Source organism: Monodelphis domestica, chromosome 7 (genome assembly GCF_027887165.1).
Source record: "Monodelphis domestica isolate mMonDom1 chromosome 7, mMonDom1.pri, whole genome shotgun sequence".
NCBI lineage: Eukaryota > Metazoa > Chordata > Mammalia > Didelphimorphia > Didelphidae > Monodelphis > Monodelphis domestica.
This window is the reverse complement of record NC_077233.1, coordinates 13659508-13686140: the sequence shown is the minus strand read 5'-3', so window position 1 is coordinate 13686140 and position 26633 is coordinate 13659508. Positions and strand designations below refer to the sequence as shown.

General features: G+C 56.3%; 1 protein-coding gene across 2 annotated transcripts in view; it reads right to left on the bottom strand.

Moving 5' to 3' along the window:
- SCN5A (sodium voltage-gated channel alpha subunit 5) overlaps positions 1-26633 on the bottom strand; it is a 109438-nt gene that overhangs the window by 15827 nt on the left and 66978 nt on the right. Inside the window, exons 14-19 of one of the 2 annotated variants that reach the window (XM_056803877.1) lie at positions 24692-25144; positions 14936-15059; positions 14059-14213; positions 12233-12406; positions 3447-3569; positions 392-673 (exon numbers count right to left, since the gene is read on the bottom strand). In XM_056803877.1, coding sequence (XP_056659855.1) covers positions 392-673; positions 3447-3569; positions 12233-12406; positions 14059-14213; positions 14936-15059; positions 24692-25144 — 1311 coding nt within the window. 2 annotated transcript variants of the gene reach the window in all.

Here is a 26633-nt window from a genome sequence, read left to right as displayed (position 1 = left end):
CAAGCTACCCGCTGGCCATCCTTCACAATAGTGAGGCCAACAGCATCCCTGACGCTTTCTCGATGAGTCAGTGTCTACTCTTTGGGCTCTATTAGAACAACCAAAGCAGCCTTCTATTGGGTGGAGAGAGCAAACCAGCCAGTCCCTGGGATGACTGACTGATAGCTCGGACAGTGCTTTCAATTTGCCTTCATTAAGCTCAGTGAACCTGGGAACTTTCCAAGGTGCTGAAACGTGCCCGAGGCTCCTTGCTCCTGGCATGGTCCTGGCCCTCCATATTGCTGGGGTAATCCTTGGCCCCTCTTCCCACAAGGTGGCTGGTGGGGCTGACTTAAATGGAGGGAGGCCATAGTGGTCTGGGAGGGGGAAACCCTTCATCAGGGAGACTCACCACTTGCAGCAAGGCCAAGTAACCGGCTCCAACGTTGTCAAAGTTGACTTTCACTTTGATCCAGTACAGTTCCCCAGTGATGTTGTACAGTTCACACTCGCTTTTGTTGTTCACAAAGGTGTAGTTCAAGGGCAAGTCTCCCTCGGTCTGGTTAATACACCTCCCAAACTTCCCAGCAAAGAGGTTCACCCCCATGATGCTGAAGATGAGCCAGAAGATGAGGCAGACGAGCAGGACGTTCATGATGGAAGGGATGGCACCAACCAGGGCATTAACCACAACCTCAAGGAGGTACAAACACAAGGCCTGGTTACTGGGAACCTTCTCTGGAAGTGACTTAACTGGGCACACCGGGGATCGTTTATCTATGGAGTATTTGGGGAAAACCCATAAAAGGACCCACTGGAAACAGTAAGGGACAAAAGCTTCCCTTTTTCTTAGAAGACCTTGATTCTCTCCTGGGGTGGGGAAGGGAGAAAAGGACTCAGAAGCTTGTCCCACTCAAATTCTAAGGGGAAGACGGTCAACTCAAACTGTAAGGAAGACATGTCCGTCTACACTCTAGGGGGAAATGTCCCTCCCAGATTCTAAGGAAGAGGTGTCCCACCCAAGCTCCAAGGGACAGAGGTTCCACCCGATCTGCAGGGAAGACTTATCTTATTCAAACCCAGGGAGCAAAGTATCCTTTCTAAGCTCTAGGGGGAGAAACAGCTGCCCAAACTCTCGTGGAATTATAAAACCATAATTCAGAGAGGTAAGGGGCATCTAATCCCACATATACAGTATCTGAAAAACAATTCCCCTTCAAAATGCCCAACAGATGTACAATCAATCTCTACTCTAAGATCTCCAATGAGAGGAATCCAACACCTCTCCAAGCAGCCTATTTTGCCACTTTGGGAGAGCTTGAATGACTAGAAATTGACTCCTGGCAGTTAGCCTAAATCTCCATCTTCACATCTATTGCTCCCAACCCTGCTCTCAGGGACCAAATAGATCAAATCCAAATCCTCTGCTGCGTGAGAATCCTTCAGAACCTTGGAGAGGGTCATTAAGTGGCTAAACACCCCAGTTTCTCCAAATGCCTTTATATGTCCCAGCTTTGAGGTCCTTCACCATTCTGGCTTGCATTCTTTGGAAACTTATCGAAGATCTTCCTAAATTGTGCAGCCCAGAACGAAACACAATACCTGGCTGTGGACTGCCCTGGGCAGGGGGCAGAGGGCAGAGGGCCTCTCACTTCTTTTGAAGTTATGTATCTCTTACTAAAGCCCTATAGCCATGTTGGCAAACCTATGGCATGGGTGCCAGAGGGGGTTGCTCCCTTCCCCCTCTCCACATGCACCTGAGGACATTTCTCATTTCACCTGCCCCTCTGCTCAGTGATTCAATGGGAGCACTTGTTCCCACCCCTCTCTGAAGTTGGGAGACTCACCTGTGGTGTGAGGGTTGCAGCTTGGGCACTCAGTCTCTAAAAGGTTTGCCATCACTGCAGAGGGTCTTAGATTCTTTGTCTACCAAATTGAGCTTGTGGTCCACTAAACACTCCAGATCTTTTGAGATAAATTGTCTAGCCCTCCTTCCCCTGCCTTATTCTCAAGAGGTTGACTGTTTTTTTTTAAATTTTTATTTCATTAATTAATTTAGAATATTTTCCTATGGTTAATGAGGTTGACTTTTTGAACCCAAGTGAGAACTTTTACTTTTTCTCTTCCATATGGATCTATGATTGCAATAGCATGGAGAACACTCATAAGGAAATTTGCTCTAAAAATACAGATCGGTAGCTTCTCTGCAATCTATGTTCTGAGAGTTGGCAGGGACCCTGAAAAATGACATGTCTAGGGTCACCTTGCTAGAATGTGTCAAAGGTCACACTTGAACTCAGATCTTCCCAATTCCAAATCAGGGCTCCACTATGCCTGCTGCCTCTCATTTGTCCCCATTAAACTTATTACATTCAGCCCACTGTACTGGCTTCTCTAGTTTTTTCTGACTCAGTCATTAAAAGGGAAATACCCTTGCCAAACTAGGGCAGAAAACTCTCTCTACTTGTATTTGTGCAAGTCCTCAAATAGTCTGAGCTGAAAAAAAGGAGAATGAATACATGAAAAGCATTCGTTCTTCTCTTCCCGTGTGCCAGGCATGGAACTAAGCAGCTACAATCTGGGACATCTTTGGGGCAGTGACAGGATTCGGCTAAACTAACTGCAAAGGGATTTTGCCAAGGGGGTCCTGAGGCAGCTTCCTGAAGGGGCTGGAGGGACAGAGCCTCAGTTTACCCCGTTATGGCCTCCACACCTGCTTGTCTGGCATCATGCCTCACTCCAAGATTTCCCCAATGGGAGACAATCTACATAAAGTGCTTTGCAAAACTGAAAATGCTTCAGAAATGTTGGTTGTTTTTATCGTTCTTCTCAGTGTCCAGATGGAAACCTAGAGGGAGCTGGCGACTGCAAGCTTAGCATGGCACCATGGAAGGAGCAGAGGACCTGGGTGGGGACCTCAAGGCTCCCTGAAGACTAGGAGGCTATGGAAAATGGGAACACAGGAGAGGGTGTCTAGAGTGGCTCTCTGAGGTCCTTCTGTACATATCCTGCACTTGGGTACAAACATCAACAAAGAGAGTGGACGGGGCAGGTGGTGTTATGTAGCAGTTGTTCTGAAAAAGATCTGGGGTTTTTAGTGGACCACAAGCTCACTCAGAGTCAGTCATGGGATGTGGCTACTGAAAATATGGCTTGTGCAGGATCACACAGTGACTTTGTGTCTGCTCTTCCTGACTCTAAGCCCATTTCTCCATACTTCCTTCTGTCGTGTGGGAAGAGGATTGTTTGTCACTCGTGTCCAGCTCTTCATAGCCCCATTTGGGTTTTCTTGGTAAAGACACTGGAATGGTTTGCCTGTTCCTTCTCCGGTTCATTTTACAGAGGAGGAAACTGAGGCAAACAGGGTTCAGTGACTCGTCCAGGGTCACACAGCTAGGAAGTATCTGAGGCCAGATTTGAACTCAGGAAGAGGAGTCTTCCTCGCTGACCCATTCAGTGCCTCTTACCCTCATGCCTTCGAACCGTGACAGGGCTCTCAGGGGCCGCAGAGCACGGAGCGTCCGCAGTGACTTAATGGGACCCATTTCCGCAAAGCCAAGTGTATTTGCCACAAGGCTTATGAGAGAGACCTGGACGGAGACAAAAGGAGGGCACGTGGTCAGGGCCAGCTGATGCCACCCGGCCCCTACCAGAGAGGGCCGACAGCAGGAGGCGGGCAGCCCCGGCCGGCACGACTATCCCCTCCATGTTGGCCCCTCGGGGCAGGGGGCTGAGGTAGCCTGGATGGGGGGCTCTGCTTGGGTTTATCCAATGATAATGCGAAGCCTTGTGCCCCTTTTGGGGTGACAGTCATCGGGGTGCCAGGCTCAAGCAGGACCCCAAAGCACTGCCGAGGTCTCTGGGGCTCCCCTCCCCGCTGTCTTGACTGACTGCAGTCTGAGGCCTGGCTCTGGCGAGGATGGCGCCAGACATCCCCTGGAGCCCCTGGAGCTCCTGGAAGTAGGCGGCGCAGGAAGGGAACGGAAGCTCTGGTAAGTGAAGACGCCAGTGAAGACGCTCACGGAGCCGCCGCCCCTGCCCAGGCTGCCGAGTCCGCCGTCGCGTCTCAGGTGGTCCTTGGACTCGGGAGCCTGGGGCTGGCTGGGGGTCCTAGGCCGCCCCTTCCTAGGGGAGCCGCGAGACCTTGGATGAGTCTCCTAATACCTCCGAGCTCTCCGCGGGGCACCCGGCTGCCCCCCATCACCTCTCTTTAGAGATCAGTGACCCGAGGCTGGGAGCTTCTGCGACGTCTCTGGACTCACACAGCCAGCAAGTGTCAGAAGCAAGATTTGAACCCGGGTCTCTGCGGACCCAGGACCAGGGCCACAGCCAGGATGTGCCTCTGGCATGCTTTGGGCTTGGGGCTCCAGGCGAGTCACCCCAGAGCTCTGCACATCGGCCCAGTGTGGCCCCACAAAGAGGGCAGACAGTGGGCCAAGGCCAGTGCTTGTCCTGGATGAAAGCACCGGACGCTGCCTGAGCCCAGGCCTGCCACCTTCCCTCCTGCCTCCTCCAGCCGTGCTCGGGGCTGTCCAGCAGAGGCCCCCCCCCCCCCCAGGTCCTGCCAGGCCACCCACGTGCCCACAGTCCTGAGCGGCCGCCGCCTCCTGCCCCCCCCCCTTCTCCTTCGCACACATGGGCCGGCCATGAGGGGCTGCGGGGCTGCCTGGCCCCCGCCCGGCCCTTTGCCGGGCATCAGCGCGCGGCGATGCTTCCCTGTGTCACATGCCAAGGCTGAGCGTGTCAAGCGCCTGGCCTGGGGCTTGAGCCGAGCTGACAGTCGGCCTCTCCGTCCGTCCGCCCCTCTTCAGAGGCTGCTCTGTCTGTCTCCCCCGGCTCTGGGCAGACTCGGGGTCCCCCTGGGCTTCCCGTCCTGCCAGGAGTGGATGGGCCCAGAGCTGGGGAGTCTCAGCCCAGCTTCCATGCCCTCCCTCCAGCCCCTTCCCTCTCTGCCTGCCTTCGTCCACCCACATCATCCCCTCCTACGTTCCTCTCCCCCGTCATGAAGCGGCTTCTCATTGCGCTCTCCACGTCCCCCCGGGCCAAAGTCTCCTCGGTCCATCTGGGCCCCCTTGCTTTCATGATTAGCCCCTGCCCCCCGCTAAGGGCCCCCCACTTTCTGTGTCCCCCTTGGTCTAAATAATCAGCCCCCCATCTCCTCTACCTCCAGGATCTCTGTCCAAGGTCCCAGGGGGGGCCAGACCAGAGACCCCTGAGGACAGATGGTGGCTTCCACAGAGGGCGAATCTATGGCCCATCCTGGTGGGGGAGTCCCTAGATACCCCAATAAAGCAGCTGAGGGAGAAGCTAGAGCGCTGGAGCTGAGGGTGAGGGGCCTGGGTTTGAGTCCTGGGTCAATCACATACCTGTGTCGTTCACTCTAACATGATCCTGGCTGTTCACACCAACATGGCACTCACATGACACTGACTGTTGTTTACACTAACATGGTGATTGTTGTTCACTTTAACATGGTGCTGACTGTTGTTTACACTAACATGGTGATTGTTGGTTGTTCACACTGACATGAGGCTGTCTGTTGTTTACACCAACATGGTGATTGTTGTTCACTTTAACATGGTGCTGACTGTTGTTTACACTAACATGGTGATTGTTGGTTGTTCACACTCACATGATGCTGACTGTTTACAATAACATGGTGATTGTTGGTTGTTCACATTAACATGATGTTGGCTGTTGTTTACACTCACATGATGCTGGCTGTTGTTTACACTAACATGAAGCTGACTGTTGTTCACACTCACATGGTGAATGTTGGTTGTTCACACTCACATGATGCTGACTGTTTACAATAACATGGTGATTGTTGGTTGTTCACATTAACATGATGTTGGCTGTTGTTTACACTCACATGATGCTGGCTGTTGTTTACACTAATGTGATGTTGGCTGTTGTTTACACTCACATGGTGAATGTTGGTTGTTCACACTAACATGATGCTGGCTGTTGTTTACACCCACATGGTGATTTCTGGTGATTCACACTCATGACGCTGGCTATTGCTCATGCTGCTGTGATGCTGGCTGGGCATTTATATTAACATGGGGATGGCCAGCTCTCTGCCAGTGTCTGACTGGGTCTGTCAGAAGCCTGATGACTGGCTGAGATCACTCGAAGCCCCTTCTGTGAGTGTGACCCCAATTTGGCACTCTAGAGAGAATCCAGCAAGTTCTGTCCTGCCCTGAGCTGGTGGCATCTTCACACCACAAGGGATGCGCTCACCAGTGGCTGTCCAGCTCCTTCCAGAGCCCTCCCTCCCCTGAATCTCTGGCTTTGGCTGCTCTACCAGACTAGGGGCAAATGCCATTCCTGTCCTGGCTTCCTTGTCCCAAATGCAGACTCACGTTCTAATCCCAGGAGGGTTCCTGTCTCAACATTTGTTCTAACCCCTGATACTTCTTTATGCATTCACCCGCCAAGCGCTGAATAAAAGCCTACTGTGTGCCAGGCACTTCCCCAGACCACGGCAATACAAGCCCTCAATCAGCCCAGCAGCCACCACTGAAGGAAGCACCCAGGCTGCGTCAGACACCGCTAAGTCCCGGAGATATCAAGACAAACCAAGACAAAACCTCTCCAACAGATCCACTTTTTCAAGCACCTACTATGTGCTGAGATACAACGACAAACAAAACCAGCCGCTGCCTTTCTATATGTTGCTCCACCCTTTCAGGGGAAATGATGTGTCCACAGAGAAGCGTACGCAGCATCTGGGGGGTTCCAGCTCCCTGACCCCATCTCCGTCCTGGCTTTCCCCCGAGGGAGCGAGAGGAACCAAGGCAGGCCAACGCCCAGGCGGGGAGTGGGCCATCTCAGAGGGATCTTTAGAGTGGGCCCTGGGGGCATTTGCCAGGGCCCCGGAAGGGATGGAGCCTGTTCCGGGGTGCTGGCAGCGGCGGGTAAGGACCGTGTCCCACCCCCTCCAGCCCCGCCTCTGCATTCCTTTCTTTCCTGACACAGACGAGGAGCTGAAATCCGCCATGTGCTTTTAAGATAATTTCCCTGGAACACAAATTGAGTTGTTTGGGAACAAAACTGATTACAGCAGATTGGGCAATTACTGGGGAGGAAAGTGGGTTTTACCTTGGCAGCCAGCAGGGACCAGGCATCAGGGCAAGCTCTGCCAGCCGCTCCCTGTCAATTCTTCCTTCCTTGACAAACACTTTAATTGGCGCTCAGAGACAATGAGGCACGTGAGCTCTTTGTGAACCTTCCTCTCTGGTGGGAGCGCCAGGGAGGGGCTCCACACACCCACCCGCCTGTCCACCCTGGGCGGCACTCATTGGTACGTGGAGCCTCCGCTCCAGCTGCCCCGTGACGTGAAGGGCACCACCATGCTTCCCCCGGCCTTGGGCTTGGCCCCGGCTATCCTCCCGCCATCTTGAATTGGGATGAATCTCAATTTCCTGCACTGAGAACCATGTTTGTGGGATTTTGATGGCTAAGAAGCCTTCGGCCATGGAGGGGCAGGACAGTGCTAGGACAGAACACTGCAGCTGGGCTCAGTGGACCTGGGTTTGGACTCTGGGGCTGTTATCAGCTGTCCAATCCGAGGCAAGTAATGGAATCAAATAGTGCCTTAGTTTCCTCACTTATGAAATGAAGGGGTTGGATCCAGGACTTCTCTGTCTCTCTGCCTGTCTGTCTGTCTGTCTCTGTCTCTTTTCCTGCCCTTCCTTAGACCTCATTTTCCCCAAATTAGGCGGTTGGGCTAAAGGGTCTCCAAGGTCTATAGCTATGACTTAGTGGACGGCCAAAATTCCAGAGCATATTAAGGAGATGGCTGGGAGTGGGGGCAGCTAGGTAGCTCAGAGGATGGAGAGCCAGGCCCAGAGATGGGAGGTTCTGGGTTCAAATCTGGCCTCAGATACTTCCTAGCTCTGTGACCCTGGGCCATTTGCTTAATCCCCACTGCCTCGCCCTTACCTCTGCCTCCCTTTGACTTGGAATTGTTTCTAAGCGCTTTAAAAAAGACTCAGGCTGGCTTCGGCAAGAGCAGGTCACAGAGATCAACTGCAGGGCTACCAGAGGGGAACGCCACGTAGTCAGTTTACCCGCTTTTTAGTGAAGCACTTGCTCTTCTGGTGGCCAAGAGCTGGGTGCATTTGGAGCTGACCACGTCTAGAATCTAGGCGTCCTCATGCCTATTGGATGCCTCCTTGCGTAAAATGGAGCTCTGAAGCCCCGACTTCAATTCCCAGAAGTCCTTGGTAGTTCCCAGAATTCCCTATAGTATCACCGAGTCCTCACCTGAGTGCGAGAACACGATTAGTATTTACAGTGACTCTCGCCTCCTCCGGCCCTTTCTCCGCTTCTGCTTCTAGGCTCACCGGCTCTCTGCCGGGCAGGCGAGGTGCAGGTCGCGCTCTTTCTTATTTTGTATTTTCTTTCTTTCTTAATCTATAACAAACCTCATGAAATAGAATACTTTTAGCAGAGACACTAACTTTAATCTTAACACTTGGAAGGAGTCTCCAGCGCAGTGCCCTGGGGATCTGTGCTCAGCCTCACTCTTCGGTTATTGACAGATGGGGGAACCGAGGCTCAGGGGGCTGAGAGACCTGCCCAGGTCGCCCAGGCGTCCGAGGTGGGTCACAGACTTAGCTGGAGGGGTCCTCAAAGGACGATTCCGAAGGCTAAGCCAGCTCGCCACCATGGGAGGCAGGACTGGAACCCGTGACTCCAGGGCTCTTCCCGCCACGCAGACGACGCGTCACCGGTGCTCGGGGATCCCTGCCCGTCACCGTGTTTGGCGCCCACGTGCCATGACTCTGGACCTCCTAAGCCGGGGCTCAGGGAACGACTTCCTGCCGAGCTGCCTGGATCCGCTGTCTTTGGGGGCTCCTGGCTTTGGCGGCGGCCCAAAGCCTTGTTTATCCGCTCGGATCTCTCTCTGGAGTTTTTGTTCTCCCTCCATTCCCTGCTTCCTGCCCATCCCTCTGGCTCCATCCCAGGCTGTGCGAGCTCCTGGCGTGGCCCCAGGCCTGGCTTTGTGTTTGTCTGCCTGGACCTCCCTTTGGACGTCCCCCCCAGCCCCATTTCCCTGGTCTGGTGCAGCTTGTGGCAGTGCCAGCAGGGCCAACACCGAACGGGAGAAGCTTCACAGCAGAACTGCAGACACCACAGCAGATGGCGAAGGGCACGTACGGATGCCAAAGGCGACCCAAAGCTTATCTCCGCTCCGTTCTGCTCCCCAAGAAGCCCTCGCCTGCCCGCTTTCTGCCTCGATTCCTCCCCCCTTTCCTCCCAGATCTGAGGGAGACCCGCCATAGCCTGCACAGCTTCCTCTGTATAACACTCGCACAGAGAACGGCAGGCCAGGACAAAAGGGAGGAGTGACTCTGGCCCAGTCATTTCCCCTCCGCTGCCTCGTCCTCGTTATGCTGGTAATGGTGGCACTAAAGGGGGAAGGCAGTGACGGTAAAGAGCGACCCAACTAATAAGCACTTTACACATATTATTTTCTTTTATCTTTAGGTAGGTGCTATTATGATTTCCATTTTATAGATGAGTAAACTGAGGCACACCCCTTGGCCAGGGTCCTCCAGCCAGGCAAGTTCCGAGTATTGAACTCTATGCACTGTACTACCCCGTTGCCCAGGGCCATCGAAACCCTACACTCTTCCCTTTCCCGAGGGGCAAGAATTGGCTAAAATGTCTCCGGACCCCCGACGCCCACCCTCCTTCCCCAAGCCCTGACCCATTCAATTCCTGGCAGCCTGGACTACACTGAGGAAAGGCCCGTTTTGTCAGTGCCCTGGGCAGGAGCTGTAGGGGTCCTCTCGCTCCATTCTTGGGGAGTCCTCCTGAGGCTCGGGTGACCCGCTAAGCGGCCATTTCCTCATCTGTGAATCAGGGTTAATCCCGCCTGTTCAGACTCCTGTGAAGGGCTCTTGCGGCTACTCAGTGGGGCTTTGTGCCGGGAAACATCTGGCGACCACAACATCCCCTCCAGATGTGCGGGGCGTGGAGCGCTCGGCCAGCAGGTATCGTCTCTAATGGTTCATTAGTCACTGCACAGAATGGAAAGCCAGCCAAAGCGAGCCAGCTGTCGTCTCTCCGCTCTCCTGTGCCCCTGCCTGCCCTCCCCGAGCTGGCCCGACAAAGATGCTTCTGGGGACGCAGTGGATCTGGCCCATTCCCGCCCTGGGAGCTCTGGTATTGGGGTCCTCAGGGGTCTAGCTGTCTCGCCCCTAAAGCAACCCTACATCCTCTCCCTTTTGATCTGGGCTCTTTAAAAAATCCAACCTCCCACCTCTGCCTTAGAGTCAATGCTGTGTAGAGGCTCCCAGGTGGAAGAGTCGTCAGGGCTGGGCAATGGGGGTGAAGTGACTTGCCCAAGGTCACACAGCTGGGACGTATCTGAGGTCACATTTGAACCCAGGACCTCTGTCTCTAGGCCTGGCTCTCCATCCACTGAGCTACCCAGCCGCCCCGCTCTTTGCATTTCTACTCTTACCCTCTGATACTAGTAGTCAGCTTCCCCTACCTTTCTAGCATGATGTGTAGTGCCACAGCAGGTGCCCTTCATTTTAGACAAAGAACCATTTTCACAGCGTCTCTCATTCCACTCCCCTCCTCCAATGGCTCATACCAGGCCTGCCTCCTGAAATACCCTCCCCCTCTCTAGGCCTGACCGTCTATCTGGCAGGGAGCATCTTCCACGGCTCATTTCAGCCCACGATGACCTCCTCCACTGACTGCTTTCCTGTAGCACTTACAGTCTGTACCAGACCCTCTCCAGCTCAGTAGCCACCAAAGGCTCCTGAGGTTCATTCTCTGCTTGTTCTGTACATGCACGGCTTGTCTCCCTCTGAAAGCCCTGGACCAGGAGTGCTTTTCTGAAGGCAATGACTGTGGTTTGCCTTTTCCCCTTCTCTCCCTAAGTGCATGGAGCTTAGCCCATGTCTGGGTAGAGGAGATAGAAAGCCATGCCAGCTCATTTATTGATCACTTCTACCCACAATGTTCAACAACTTTCCTCATCTCCATGGATCTCCCATCTCACCCTAATCCATCCCATCCCATCCCATTCGATCCCATCTCATCCCATCCCATATCATTCCATCCCATCCTATCCCATCTCATCTCATCTCATCCTATCCCATTCCATCTCATCCCATCCTATCCCATCTCATCCCATTCTATCCCATCCCATTCTATCCCATCCAATCTCATCCCATTCTATCCCATCTCATCCCATTCTATCCCATCCCATCTCATCCTATCCCATTCCATCTCATCCCATCCTATCCCATCTCATCCCATTCTATCCCATCCCATCTCATCCTATCCCATTCCATCTCATCCCATCCTATCCCATCTCATCCCATTCTATCCCATCCCATTCTATCCCATCTCATCTCATCCCATTCTATCCCATCTCATTCTATCCCATCCCATCTCATCCCATTCTATCCCATCTCATCCCATTCTATCCCATCTCATTCCATTCTATCCCATTCCATCCCATTCTATCCCATCTCATCCCATTCTATCCCATCTCATTCTATCCCATCCCATCTCATCCCATTCTATCCCATCTCATCCCATTCTATCCCATCTCATCCCATCCCATCCTATCCCATCTCATTCCATTCTATCCCATCCCATCTCATCCCATTCTATCCCATCTCATCCCATTCTATCCCATCTCATTCCATTCTATCCCATTCCATCCCATTCTATCCCATCTCATCCCATTCTATCCCATCTCATTCTATCCCATCCCATCTCATCCCATTCTATCCCATCTCATTCCATTCTATCCCATCTCATCCCATCCCATCCCATTACCCCCTCTCTAAGCTGTAAGTGCTCTTCTGGGGAGAAAGAGTGATTTCTGGCTTCAGTTGGGAGGCGGGAGATCAAGGGCCATCAAGACCAACCTCCTCATTTTCCAGATGGGAAAGTCAAGGCCTGGGGAGGTTAAAGGACTTCCAGAAGGTCATACAGGCAGTACAGAGGGAGAATCTGAACTTGAGGTACTTGAGGCAAACGTGTCCGAGTTGTGCCTCAGACCCAGAACACCAGCCTGGGCTATTGGCGCCACGCGGAGTGGGGCGGCTGGTTCTCCGGCCGCGCACCTGCTCCATCGTCTGATGGGCTCCGTGTCGGGCCGTGGGCCAGAGCTCGGCTCTCTGTAGAGCGTCGCCATCTGCGCAGACCCTGCCCTCCGGGAGCCCTTTGGCATCCCTCTTCCCGCCCTCCTCCCCGGGCCGGCCGCACTCACGTCCACGATGAGGAAGTCCAGCCAGCACCAGGCGTTGGTGAAGTACTTCTTGAAGCCGTAGGCCACCCACTTGAGCAGCATCTCGAGGACGAAGATGTAGGTGAACATCTTGTCGGCGTACTCCAGGAGGACCTTGATGGTCCTGCGCTCCTCCAGATAGATGTCCTCAAAGGCCTGCAAGCACAACGGGCAGAAGGTGAGGCGGCCTGCCGGAGGGTCGCGGGCCGCCCTGTAAGGTGAGGAGCTCCCTGGCGATGGGGGTAGTCAAACGGGGGGCTGGCCGGCTCTCAGGGGTCCTGGGAAAGGGGGAGCTTGACTTGGGGGGGCTTCTTTGGACTCAGGGCCAAGGTTAGGGCGGGTTCCATTCTTGGCTTTCTCGAGGCTTTCCTGGTCCTCCTGGGGGAGGGCTGCCACACACTGGAAGCCCCTTTTGGTTTACTCCTCTTCGCACACCCTCGTGGCAGCGCGGGGCCTCCTGGAGGCCAGGCACTGCCTGATCTCTGGCTTTGTCCCCCAGGCCCGGCTCAGGAGTGCCGGAGGCTCAGAGTTTAGGCTTCCGTTGTTGGGGTTCTCGGGGGATTTGGGGGGACCTCGGGGGGCCCCTCTCTGCCCATTGCCCATCCGAGCGGAGGCACGTGCTGGCCGGCCCGCCAGGCGGCCTTCCTTGGCGGCGCCCGAGGCCGACCTCCGCGGGGTCTGGCTCTCGGTACGTGACTGGCTTCACGGCTGCCGTCTGTCTCCTGTTGGCAGCCAAACCCGTCCCCGCGTGTGGTGTGTGCGGAGGGAGGAGGAGGCCGAATCGCAATATGTTAGCGGTTTGTTTTTTTAAACAGGGATAAACAAAAGGGCGTAAAGCCAAGTCTGGCACTCCGCGGTCTGATGGCGGAAGGAGAGGCGCGGAGGCAGGGAGGGACGCCTGGGAGCCTCCGGCGGACGGGAGTCTCACCCCTCTCCTCCACTCTGCCCCAACCCCAGCAGCCTCCTCGCCCCCCAGGCAGCGGGATGTCCAGGCTGCCTGTCGACTCGGATGAAGACAAACGGAAACATGCCGGGCCTACACCCGGAGGGGCACCGATGCTGACCCGGGGACGAGTTTGGTCCAGCTCGTTCCCTTTGGCTCAGTCCTCTCCAGGTCCCTGCAGACAGAGCGGAGGGACCCTCGGGGGACTCAGGAACTCCCCCTCTTTCTGCTGAGTCCGCCCATACCTTGGCTGCCCTTGGAGGCTCCATTCAAGCCCCACCTCCTACAGGAAGCCCTCCCAGATTGTTCCCCCCCACCCTGGCCTCTTGCTCTTTCAGCCAAGGCCCTCTCTGGTGCCAGAGCACGGCGGGGTCAGAGATGTGGAGCAAAAGGGCCTGACTGGCCCCCTAATTCCACCCCCGCCGGACAGAAGAAAGAAACTGAGCCCCGCACTGCCCCTTCCGTCAGGCCTCACCACCGCCGGCCGCTCCCCGCAATGAATCGGGGCTCCCCCAGCAGGGAGAGCCTGAGTCAGGGCTCTGTGGGGGCCTCTGGAGGGAGGTGGGCAGTCCTGTCCCTGGGCTGGGGAGGACCTGCGCCGCGTCGCCCTGGATAAGTCCCTTCCCCTCCCTCGGCCTCGGTTTGCCCCTCTGGAGAGGGGGCTCTGGACGGAATGGCTCTGAGGCTGCTCGGGACCCTCGGGGGCTCCCCGGGACGGGCCCTCCTCACCTTCCGTCTGAGACTCAACCCGGGGCCGGGCAAAGGGGGAAGTGACTCGGCCAGGGTCACCCAGCTCGCCCGGCGATGGAAGCCGGTCGGGGCTCCGGTCTGGGCCCCCCTGACCCCCCCCCCTGGCCCCGCTTACCAGGGCGCCGCTGCTCAGCAGGATCATGAAGATGATGAACGTCTCGAACCAGCTGTGCTCCACGATGCGGTAGCAGGTCTTACGGAGCCGCCACCAGACCTTGCCAGGCGCCTGCGTGGTGTCCACCGTGCAGCAGGGACAGCGCCGGACACAGCCTGGGGGTGGGGGAAGGGGGGCCAAGAGGGGGCGTGAGGGGGGGGCCAAGAGGGGGCGTGAGGTTGGAGCGACCCTTGTCTTTCCGACTCTGTTCTCCGGAGGGCCTCGGCCTTCCGTCAGCTCACGGAGAACGTGGGGGGCCCTGGGAGTGGCCATTGGGGCTCCCCAAACCTCTCTCCTGCCCCCAACAGCTGCCACCCCCCAGGGGCCCCCTGGAAGGCCCCCTCTGACCACAGCCCATGGAGCTGTCCATGGTCTGGCGCTTGGCTCAGGGCTTGGCACACAGCAGGAGCATAATAAGTGCCCGTTGACTCTCCCTTCGCGCCTCCTCACCCCAAGTCTAACCCACCCCAAGGCCAAGCCTCAGTGACTTGCCGCAAAGCCAACTGAGGGCCAGTCAGGCCGGCGCTCTGGTGGGTGCCGGACATGGGCTGGGGGCGGGGGGGGGGGGGGGCTGTGGCCGGAGGAGCTACGAGGCTACGAGCGTGGCGGGGCCAGGGTGCGGCCCCGGATGTGGAAGGCAGGAGATGGCCAGGGATGGAGGGGGATGGAGGGGATGGCCGGGGACGGCGGGGGACGGCGGGGGATGGCCGGAGATGGCCGGGGATGGAGGGGATGGCCGGGGACAGCGGGGGATGGCCGGGGACGGCAGGGGATGGAGGGGATGGCCGGGGACGGCGGGGGATGGCTGGAGATGGCCGGGGACGGCCAGCACACTCACCCTCCGTGAAGCAGTCCTCGGGGTCCTTCACGTCCTCCCCCAGGTCGGCGATCTTCTCCAGCAGGTCCGCCGTGTTGGTCATGTCGGCCGTGCTGCCCTCCGAATAGGTGTCGTCGTCGGCTCTCTGCTGGCGGGAGAGCGGGCAGAGGGTGGTCAGGGCCGCGCCGGACCTTCCCCGGCCAGACCTCGGGTCTGGCTGCTCTTCCTGACTCCCCGGCCCAGACCGTCCCTCTCTTCCTCTTGGCACTCTGGGCCGGGCCGGGGAGACGGGCCTGCGGACCACCTCGGTCTTCCCGGGCAGGAAATGGGCTTGGGAAGGCGCTCGGTTACATTCGCCTCGTCCATCCCAGAGCTGCATTTCACCTTATTTACAACCGTTACCTTCTGTACTGGTTCTGAGACGGAAGACTAGGAAGTACTGGAGGCCCGATTTGAACCCAGGACCCTCCTCCCTAGACCTGGTTCTCTAAGCCCTGAGCCCCCCGGCTGCCTCCAAGTCATAGAAAACTCTGAAAGTCACGTGTGAGCCCGTTACTCACAGGCTCCAGAAGCTCCCTTGGCTCCCTCTTGCCTCCAGGCTGAAGGCAAACCGTCCTCCAACAGGCATCCCTGCACGTTTATTTACGCATCATCCCTTCCGGGCCCTCGTGCGTCTAGCCTAGGCCCTGGCAGTTCCCTGTACGAGATGCTCCATTTTCCATGCCTTTGCGTGGCGCGGGTTGCCTCCCGTGCTTGGAATGCTCCCCTCCCCCTCTGAGAGCCCCCCGATTCCTTCATGGCTGAGCTCAGGGGTCGCCTCGGCGGATCCCTTCAGGCACGGGGCCTCCCTCCCTGGAAATGACCTCGAATGTACTTTCTGCTCGTTTTTCATAGACTTAACAGTGTGGTACGACAGAAAGGGCGAAGGCTTGGGAGTCGGCCCCGAGTTCGAAACCCAGCGCTTCCACAGACTACTCGAGTAGCCTTTGGCAAGATGCCGACCCTCTCCAAGCCTCGGTTTCCTTAACTTCAACACGAAGACGCCATGGGCACACTTGAGAAGTCATCCGCCCTCTCTCTCAGACACTAATGAGACTGTGGAACCCCTCGGGCCATGGACAGATCCTGGGGGCGCCCTGCTAGGGAGCTTCCCTCAAACTGACATCCCACCACGAGGGCCTCCTCTGGGAGACCCATCGCTCATTCCGCTCCGAGTCTGTCTGACCGGACCCTCGCCAAGCTCCGCCTCCCCACCTTTTTCAGAAGAATCACAGAGAATATGACAGAAGATGGACTGAAGTCCAGCACAGTCTATGGACAGCAGGCCTCTGTCCGGTCTGTGACCCAAAGAGGAGGAGCCGGTGAGCGAAGGTGAGGCCACAACGGCCCGTGATCGCTGCTTCCCTTTCTGAACAGTCACAGCATCCCTTTAAAAGGCCCCACACGTGCCCCAGGCTACAGCCCGCAGCCTGTCCTTGCGCGCCCTTTTTTGGACATCTGGATCCTCCTTTGTTTGTACAGTGGGGCCTCACCAGGCTCAAACTCTGATTCATTCGGCTCTTATTCCCCAAGCTTTGAGTCCGCGGCCTCTCTGGGGCTGATGACCTCAACTCCGAGTCTTTGACGTCTGCCCGGGATCCAATTTCCCACAGCCCGAACCTTTGGCGTCCTCAGGGAATGTCTGATTCCCTGAGATCATTTGCCCAACGCTTGATTTCCTGGAATTCCTGGGACCTGATGCCGTCGGCTCCAATTCTTGAGGATCCGATTTCCCAAGGTCTGAATCCCTGGAATCCTCAGGGCGCACTTCCTGAGGGGTTGAATGTCTGGCATCTCCGGGTCCAGATTCCTGGGGTCTGAATCTCCAGGCTGTCTGCCTTGGCTGGCGCATCTCAGGGACTCGGGGATCTGCCCTTTGCCTTCCTCGGGGCGACTTATGTCTGGGAGGCCCAAGACCCGGAGCCCAAGGGCTACCGCTCTGCCGGGGGCAAACCCATCACTGCTGCCGTGCTTGGCGTCAGGGCCGAGAGATGTCCTTGTGCGATCTGTCCAGCCAGTCCCCGGCACTGCGTGCCTACTGTGTGCCAGACCTTGTGCCAAGCAGCGGGGATACAATGATGTATGGACAAGTTACGCAAAGGAGACAATTTCAGGAGGAGGGTGCTAGCACGGACAGGGACTGGGGAAGGCCATGCAGAAAGGGGACTTTGAACTAAGACTCGGAGGATGCCAAGGAAGCCAGGAGGCAGAGATGAGGAAGGAGACAGTCCCAGGCATCGGGGACAGCCAGGCTAAAGGCTTGGAGGTGGGAGGAGGCCGGTGTCACTGGATTGTGGAGTGCATGGAGGGGAATAAGAGGGTAAGAAGCCTGGAGAGGAAGAAGGACAGGGTAGGCAGGGTCTGAGAAGCCTAAAGGAGGATTTTCTATTTGATCCTGGAGGGGACAGAGAGCTACTGGAGTTGACTGAATGGGAGGAAGGGATGTGTGTGTGTGTGTGTGTGTGTGTGTGTGTGTGTGTGTGTGTGTGTGTGTGTGAGTGTGAGAGAGAGAGAGAGAGAGAGACAGACAGAGAGACAGAGAGGCAGAGAGACACAGAGAGAGACAGACAGAGAGACACAGAGGGAGACAGACAGAGACAGAGAGAGAGAGAGAGAAAGAGGGAGACAGAGAGAGAGACAGAGAGAAACAAAGAGAGGGAGAGAGAGAGAGAGAGAGAGAGAGAGAGACAGAGACAGAGACAGAGACAGAGACAGAGAGACAGAGAGCTATTGTGAAGGCAGGATCTATAACGGCTATGGGTAGGGGTGAGTGAATAAGGAGTCAAGTTCAATCTAGACTGTGAGCCTGGGTAATTGGGAAGATGATGGTGTCCTGATAAGTAATAGGGAAGTTTGGAAGAGGGAGGGCTTTGGGGAAAAGATAAGCAGTTCAGTATTGGACATATTGAGTTTAAGGTGTCTACTGGATATCCAGTTGGAAATGTCCAAAAAGGCAGCTGGAGATGGGAAGCGGGAAGTCAGCACAGAGGTCCATATCAAACACACTGACATCACCAGGTGCTGGACTCTGCTCCTGGGGCTCTGGGCAAGCCTTCCTTCCTTGGCTGCATCTGGTTTTCCTATTGAATGTAAACTGGGTTGGCTTGAGCAGGCTCAGCTTCTCTCTGTGTCTCTCTCTCTGTCTCACTTTGTCTCTGTCTCTCTGTCTCTGTCTCTCTGTGTCTCTCTCCCTCTGTCTTTCCTTCTCTCCCTTCCCCCTCCCACCCTGCCCGCTCTTCTTCTCCCTCTTCCTCTCGCTCCCTCCTTCCCTCTATTTCTCTCCGTTTCCCTTTCTTTGGAAAGATGGCATGTTGGTTGCTGGCCTCTGGATGAACATCCTAATGGAAGTTCCCCAACATGACCCTCGGGGCTACACGCTTAGGGCGCAGCAGGAGCTGTGTGTAAAGAATAGGAGGAGATCCTGGGGACCACAAGAACCCGGTATGGGGAGTTCTGTCTTCTTGGATTCAGTTCCCGTCGGTGCTCATTACATCTTACACCCCCTTTTACAGAGGCAAAGTGATCCCAGGGGCGGCCAGCAGTGGAGCTGCGGTTTAGATCCACCTTTTCTAACTCCTGATCCCGTCTCCTCCCCTGATGTTACGCTCTTATACCTCCCTGCAAGGTCTGCCAGAGTACCCAGGAAGTGGGTCCCCAAGACATCCTCAATGACTGAAATAGCACCAATGAGACTGGGCCCATCCAGCCTGGGCGAAGGGGAGAAGGAAGAGGAGCGGGAAGGAAGGAAGGAGAGAAGATGGAGGAGGGAGGCTTGAGGCTGGCCAGACTCGGGTCCCAAGTGTTAAAAATAACAAGTTGAGGAGATAAGATAACGTCGTCTCTCACACCTCCTGTCTTCTGGGAGTCTTATTTTTAACCCTTGGCCTTAAACCTGGATGTGAGGGTGGGGGACCGGCGAAAGGCTGACACAGCCTGTAGGGGGACCATTTCACCTGATGATGCCATCACTTAACATTCCAAATGGTTTAAGTATCTGTGACCTCCAGATCTGCTGGTCAGCTTCCCCGTGGACAAGTCCAGTTTTGTGTGTGTGTGTGTGTGCGTGTGCATGCATGTGTGTGTGACTGTGTGCGTGTGTGACTATGTGCGTGTATGAGTGTGCATGCACATGCATGAGTGTGAGTATGTGTGAGTGCATTGTGTGAGTGTGACTATGTGTGTGTGTGACTGTGTGCGTGTATGAGTGAGTACATGTGTGTGACTATGTATGTGTGTGACTGCACATGTGACTGCATGTGTGACTGTGTGTGAGTGCATGTGTGTGAGTGCATGCATGTGTGACTGTATGAGTGTGACTGTGTGCATGCGTGTATGTGTGTGTGACTGTGCGTGTATGAGTGTGAGTACATGTGTGTGAGTGCATGTGTATGTGTGTGACTATGTATGTGTGACTGTGAGCGTGTGACTGTGCATGTGTGTGAGTGCATGCGTGTGTGACTGTATGAGTGTGACTGTGTGCATGCGTGTATGAGAGAGAGAGAGTGTGTGTGTGTGTGTGTGTGTGTGTGTGTGTGTGTGTGTGTGTGTTGGGGTGGGGATGAAAGGAGACGGGACACAGGCGTGGCCAGACAAAGGCTATGCCTTCCACCAAAGGGTCTGGCTATTTGATTTCACCTGCCATTCAACCAACAAGAATCTAGTGCTGTGTGCCAGGTCTGGGCCACAATCTGAGGAGACAGGCACAAAAGTGACCGGCCTTGCTGTCCAGAAGCTTTCTAGCTGTAGTCTAACAGTCATCTGGCTGGTCTCAGCCTAGGTGGGCCCTTGTTGCCTCACAGAGATCAGGGTGGTCCTGGGGGATTCTGGGGGAGGGATGGAGGGAGACAGATGGAAGCCTCAGCCATGAAATGAGCGCCGACGGGCTCAGCTGCCCGCTTCATGCCCGGCCCGGCCGATGAAGCCCCTGGTCTCTGCTTCTCCATGAAAGGCTTCCCCAGGAGGTGCCACGAAGGGTTGGCACAGGTGATGTGGCAGAGGAGGGAATCACGAGGCCGTCTGATCAACGGTGATGAAGCACCTCCTCCATGCCAGGCATGGCGACCAAGGAGGGATAGAGGACCACCCTCGAGGGGCTCTGATGAGGAGGGGGCTGCCTGGCCATGGTGCCCCATTCATGTCATGGCAGCTTGAAGCAGCACAACCGCCCACTTCTTTTCCAAGAACGTGCCCAAACTTGGCATCCCTGGAACTGGTCTTTCAAGTGGGCATTAGACACTCGGCCTAAATGATTTCATTGGATCCTCAAAACAGCGCACAAGGGAGGCGGGAACCCTGGGGATTATTAACTGCTTTTTAGAGATGAGAGAACCAAGATCAGAGGTCCAGGGCCTTGGCCAGGGTCCTAGGCCAAGGAAGCACAGGGGGCAGAATTTGAACTGGCGTCCTTCTGACTCCTGGTCCAGCCCTCGGTCCCTTCCAGGCCACCATGTTGCCTCTCCATCTCTCCCTCCTCGTCTCCTCCCATCTTCTTGATGTCTGGTGATGGCCTGCCCTACCCCCACTCCCAGGCTCCAGGTTCGTGACCTCAGTGCTGCTTTTGACTCTTCTCTCCCCTGCTCCCCAACCCAGGTTAGTCACCAGCCCATCCTGTCAACTCTGTGTGGACACTGCTTGGAATGAGCCATCCTGGAGACGGTTTCATTGTGCAATGGTGATGGTCCTGCCTCTGTACTTCTGTGGACATGGAGATGACGCGGAACGTCAGACCATGACCAGGTAAAGGTGGATCCAGCTGATGCCCTCAGCGTCCCCTCCTATTCTAGTTCATCAGTTTTAGTCAGCTGAGCGCCAGCCTTCAGGCCATGCATCCGCACTCCATCGCGGGCTTTGGGTGGATTTGTAATTGGGCGGTTTTAGAGAAGGACCCCCCAGAACAGCCAGCGAACCCCTCTATTTATTCCATTTCTCCCCCATGATGGCAGGAGGCTCCGAAGGAACCTTTCTGCCTCTTCTCATCCCTCATGATGATCTGATGCCCAGCCAGCGCCCTCCTAATGGCCGAGCCCGACTCCCTCCCATTAAGTGCTTCTGCCAGGCTCCCCTGGCCCCGCTGGACACAGGGTGACGTCCTTCCCCTGGCCTGGCGTGGAGCCTGGCAGCGGGCAGCTGTGGAGGGTCCCTCCTGCCCAAGCACTTGCTCTTCAGGAAGAACATGAGCAGCAGCAGCAGGAGATTGTTTCGAGCAGCCTTCGGGCCTCCACATTCTTTCTGTGATAAGACTTCTGGGAAGCTGGTCTCCAGGCTCTAGGAAGGGTCTGGAATGTGGTGCAGGGGGGAGGCGATGACAGAGAATGGGCCAGGGTCCGTCCCAGGCCAGGCTAGTCTCCCTTTATTTCCTGACAAGGAACTGGAAGTGTGTGGGAGAAAGCGGGGTTCAAGGCCTGCCTCGGACACACACACGCTGCATGACTCTGGGCAAGTCCCCTCCTCTCCGAGTTCCTGAGGTGCTGCTTGTAGACGCTCACCCGAAGCACAGGAGATACAAGTAGAGGAAGGGGCGCCTTTTTGGGTGGGCCCAGACAAAATGGCCCCAGCAGCGCGGTTAGACCTGTAGGCCGGGGCATGGTCTAGGCACGACTTCCTGGATTTCTGGAGGCATCTGGTGAAATTTTTCACACCTGGCACCTTGTGCTCAAGATGGAGGCTTTGGCCTGGATGATGGGCAGTGGAGAGGGTCTTTGGGACCCCACAGCCAGATGCAAGCAGCGGGGATCCATGGATTGCGCTCAGTTTGGTGGGAACTCTCTGGGCAAGGACCCCAGGCATCCATTCTTGGCCTCATTCTGCTTGATGGGATTTTTAGGGTCCTAAAGCTTCTGTCTTAAAATTGATGCCAGGAGGAGTTCCAAGGCAGAAGAGCAGTAAGGGCTAGGCAATGGGGGTGAAATGACTTGCCCAGGGTCACACGGCTGGGCTGCTTGAAGTGTTTCTCAGGGATGTGGCCATAGGCACAGATGGGCTCCCTGTTAAATGGCGTCTGGAGCCATCGGTAGTTACTGCTCTTGGTGATCTCGGAGAATCACTTCCTAGCTCAAACGTGGCACCTCTAACTCTGGAAGTACTTCCCAGCCCGGCCCCTTCCCACTTCTCTGTCTCCTTACACCGTCCTCTCTTCCATTCTATCTCCTGGCTTCTTGCAAAGGATGCTTCTCCCGACTCTGCTGGCTGCTCCAAGGCCTGCCCCCTGCCCACTGGCTTCCTTCAAGACTCAACCCAAATGAGGACCAGCCCTTCCCGCCCTTCCCACTCTTCAGCCCTACAACCAATCCACAGGACTGATTCCGCGATGGAAGGGCTGGTTTAGAAGAAAAAGTCCCCCTCCCCCTTCCGCAGGAGGCTTTTCCCATGGCTGCCCACTGTGAGTTCCCCTCCCTTTCCCGCAGAGTTCTTCACGTGCTGGCTCCCGTTAGAAGGTGAGCTCCAAGAGGGCAGGGAATGCGTTTCTGCTTTCTTCTCCTCTCTCGAGCGTTTGCTGACTGAATGAGAGACGACACAGAGCTGGGATTCAAAAGGACCTCAAGAGCCTAGACCCATGAGGGCATCTGGTCAGGATAAAGGGCTGCTGTGAGTTCCAGAAATCCTCTTCCAGGGGACGGGGGAAATGGGGCCAGACATTAGCTGTCTTTCGCCTTTCTTGACGCCCACCATCTTGGCTCACAGCAGGTGCTCAATAAGTGTGTAACAGGCTCACAAATATGATGAATAAATGACTCGCTAATAAATCAGTGTTGCCACATTCACAAATGCTTGCCATATTGATCATTGGATGACATCTGGGGGCTTTGGTGGAGCATGACCTCAGAGCAGCTGCCGGGTGGCCGAGAAGGCAGATGAGCTGGTGCCCTCAACTCCTGCGGCACCCTGAGGACGGCTTTTGTTCCCGGCAGTTGGCCCAGAACACCAGGAGATTTTGGTCGAGGAGCCTGCTTGGCACCATGTGTGTGACTAAGTCGCTGAGGCTCTGCCAAGGTCCGACTCTTGGCAGTGGGCACATCTAGGCCCTGAGTGTGTGCAGAAGCAGGGATTAGGGGAGTCTGTTGCCGGGGTTAATAGAGCCCTTCAGATTGCCGTTCCAGATGGTGGGGGAGGGAGAGGCAGAAGGCCTTCTCCTCCTTGGTCATGGCTAAGGAGGGGCGTTGGCAGTTGTTTTTCCACCGTTGGGAAGATGGCTGTATGACCTCATTGCCTTTTCTGACATTCAAAGCCAGGTCTGAGAGAGACCCCTAAACTGTATGGAAGAGAGCAGGAAACCAGCTCTGTAGTGTCTTGGCAGTGAGGACCCATCTCTTCCCTGGACCAGCCCAGTGGGCAGAGGAGGAGGCCAAGGCTGGGCAGCCTCGGCCTCCAGGGAGGGATGGCCTGCCTGATTGCCTTCCGTGAGGGGAGCAGCTGCCAGGAGACGTCAGGGATGGAATAACACACCTAATGCACCTGCTGTGGAAGCCAAGCCAGGCCCCGAGTGGCCAGCACTGACTGCCTCCAGCAGGAAATAGCAGGGCTCTCCAACCCGCCTGGCTGGCCCTCAGGAGCCACAAGCATGGCAGGAAGCTCTGGGCCAGGCCTAGATGGCAACACTTCAGAGGGAGGCCCCCTTGGCTCCCCAGGCGCCAGGCCCAGTATCCTTCCCATCACTCGCTCAGATCGCATTTCAAAGTGCTCCCACAAGCACCTCATTTGGTCATCATCATCCAAGGGTGGGGGGCAGGAGCTTATTAACCCCAATTTACATATGGGGAAACTGAGGTTGAAGTCTCATGGTTGAGACTTTAAGGCCTTGTGTGGAGGATAAATGAGTGACTTACTCCTGTTGCCAGGTGAATGAATGTCACCACAGCAAAGCCTTCCTCTCATGACTCCCTAGGCTCTAAAACCTTCAGGAACGCCCCACTGCCTCCAGGTTACCATCGCCATTTCTCAGCTGGGGATTCTCAGGCGTTTGGACCAATCCAATTTACCTTCCCAGACTTCCCTCTGGAAACCTCCCTCCCCTTGGCCTCCCCTGCAGTAAGGCTCCTCTCCCTGTTTCCTCCCTCCAGGGCCAAGCTCACACCATCCCCGAGTCTCTGCCAGCTGCTTCCTCAGCCCAAATGCCCTCCACTCTTATGCAGTAACTAGAAGAGATTCTCTGGTCTTTTCTCCAGCTTTGCCCCCCCTCCACATCCCAGCTCCTGGCCAGCTGGCCTCTGACCCTGTGAGCCCACTCAGACCCTCCTGTCCATTCTCTGAACTCCTGAAGAGCCTCGTCTGGACACCCAGCACCTAACGGTCTAGAGGGCCCCCAAAGCCCATGAGCGAGTGTTGCCTCTTTGGGTGCTGTTATCTCATCTTCAAAAACAATGGGTTCAGGCAGCTGGGTGGCCCAGTGGATAGACAGCCAGGCCTAGAAATGGGAAGTCCTGGGTTCCAATCCAGCCTCTAACATTTCCTAAGTAGGTGACCCTGGGCAAGTCACTTAACCCTCATTGCCAGCCCTGACCACTCTTCTGCCAGTACAAAGTATTTATTCTAAGATGGAAGGTGAAAGGCTTCTGTCTCACAGGAGTGACTGCTGAGATAGAAAACAGGTCCAGACCAGACTCAAGAACCAGTGCGGGGTTCAAGCAGCCCAGGGTGAAGGGGCAAACAGCACTCTGAAGGCCCCGCTGACTGCCTTGAATACCCAGACGACGGCACGTCGTCTCCCTCCTGGGTCGGAGGGGCCGCCCCGTGCCTGCTTACCTGTTTGCTGGACTCCATCTCAGTGCCCAGGCTGTTGTCCTCCTCCTCCTCGTGGTCCTCAATGTCGGACTCAGCCACGGCGATGGGCACATGCACGGAGGACTCCGGGTCCCCCGGGATGTTGCCCGCTTCTCTGCCGGCTCCCTCGGGGGCTCCTGGCTTCTTCTCGTCGAACCTCGTCTCCTTGCGGGTGGTGTCAGGCCCCTTCTCTGGCTCGGGGGAGCCGTGGCCCGCCATGCAGCTGGGCAGGCCTCTGGGAGCCGGGGGGGCAGCCTTCTTCTGTCGGAGCAGGCTGCAACAGAAGTCCCAGGTGGTGCGCTTGACAAAGCGGAGGCCCCTCTGAATCCGGGCCAGGGCCAGCTGGAGGTTGTTCATCTCCCCGTCCTCGTCCGGCGCCGTCAGGTTGTCCGCACTGAAGGAACTGAGCAGCAAGGCCAGGAACAGATTCAGGACCTGAAACACAGCCCGTGCCATTGTGGGCTCACTCTGGGGGAGCCACTCAACCCGCCCTCCCATCAGACACACCACCCCCACATCAGCTTGTCCCAACCCTGCCTGGGCTGCCGCCTCCGAGGAGTGCCCAGGAGGCCCTGTCACACTCCAGGCCCCGGCCCTCATTCTCCTCTCCTTCCCCTTCATATTTGTAGTCCTTTAGCTCATGGGAAGTACCACCTGGTCTCCTCCCTCCCTCCCCCTCCTTCTTTCCTTCCTCCCTCCTTCCTTCTCTTCCCTCCTTCCTTCCTTCCCTCTTTCCTTCCTTCTCTTCCTTCTCCTCCTTCCTTCCTTCCTTCCTTCCTTCCTTCCTTCCTTCCTTCCTTCCTTCCTTCCTTCCTTCCTTCCTTCCTTCCTTCCTTCCTTCCTTCCCTCCCTCCCTCCCTTCAACACCAGGTACTGGTTCCAAGACAGATGAGTGGTAAAGGCTGGGAAATGGGGGTGAAGTGACTTGCCCAGGGTCACCCAGCTAGGAAATAGCTGAGTCTAGGTTTGAACCCAGGACCTCTTGTCTTCAGGCCTGGCTCTCTATCCATTAAACTACTGTCTCTCCCTTTTCCAATCCAATCCCACAAATAAATATTTATTAAGTGCCTGCTATGAGCCAGGCCACAGAGAGATGCTAGAGACACAGACGGAAATCAACACTGTGCAGGGCTCATGTCCAGCTGGGGGCCATGACGTGTGCCTTGCCCGGCTCAAGCAAGCATTTAGTAAGTGCCCACTGTGTACCGGCTACTGTGCCGGGGGTAGGGGAACGGGAGACGGCACTTGCCCTCCAGGAGATTGCTGTCTGCTGGTAGCATAAAGAACGGAGGGGCAGGAAGAGGCCAGGAGGCAGAAGATGGGGGAGATCCCTCGTGCTGAGCCGGCCGGGGCTCAGGCTTCTGAGGGGCACGGGGGGGGGGGCAGAATGTGAGGCGACACTCCCAGGGTCCTGAGGGCCCCTGCTGTAAGGCTAGCGACAGCACTCCAACACTTGGCCCAGGGCCTGGCGCAGGACAGGAGGGGGATAAAGACTTCCTGGTGCATCGGTGGTGGCCTCAGACCGGGGGCTTCTTCCTTGGGATTCCCCCTCCCTGTCCCCAGCTCTCCTGCTCTTCCCAGCCTCCTGAGGCCCTCAGGCTTCTGGGCAGCCCCAAAGGGCCTTTGGGGTAAAGAGGGGGAGGCCTGGGGGACACAGCAGAGCGGCTGGGCAGGGAAGGACGCTGGCTTTGAGATTCTGGCCCCCGGCATGTCCAGGGCCTGCGCACAGGGCCAGCCCGGGATCCCCGGGACCAGCCAGGCCCCACGCGCTCCCTGATGGAGCCCTACAGGGAGGCTCCAAATGACCTGCTCTCTGCCCCAGTTAGCATTGCCTTCGATGAATGAAGGCGAGGACTCTGAGAGACGAGGCAGAGCCCCTAAGGGGTCTGGGACGCCCAGCAGCTTCCTGAGGCGTGAGCTGCAG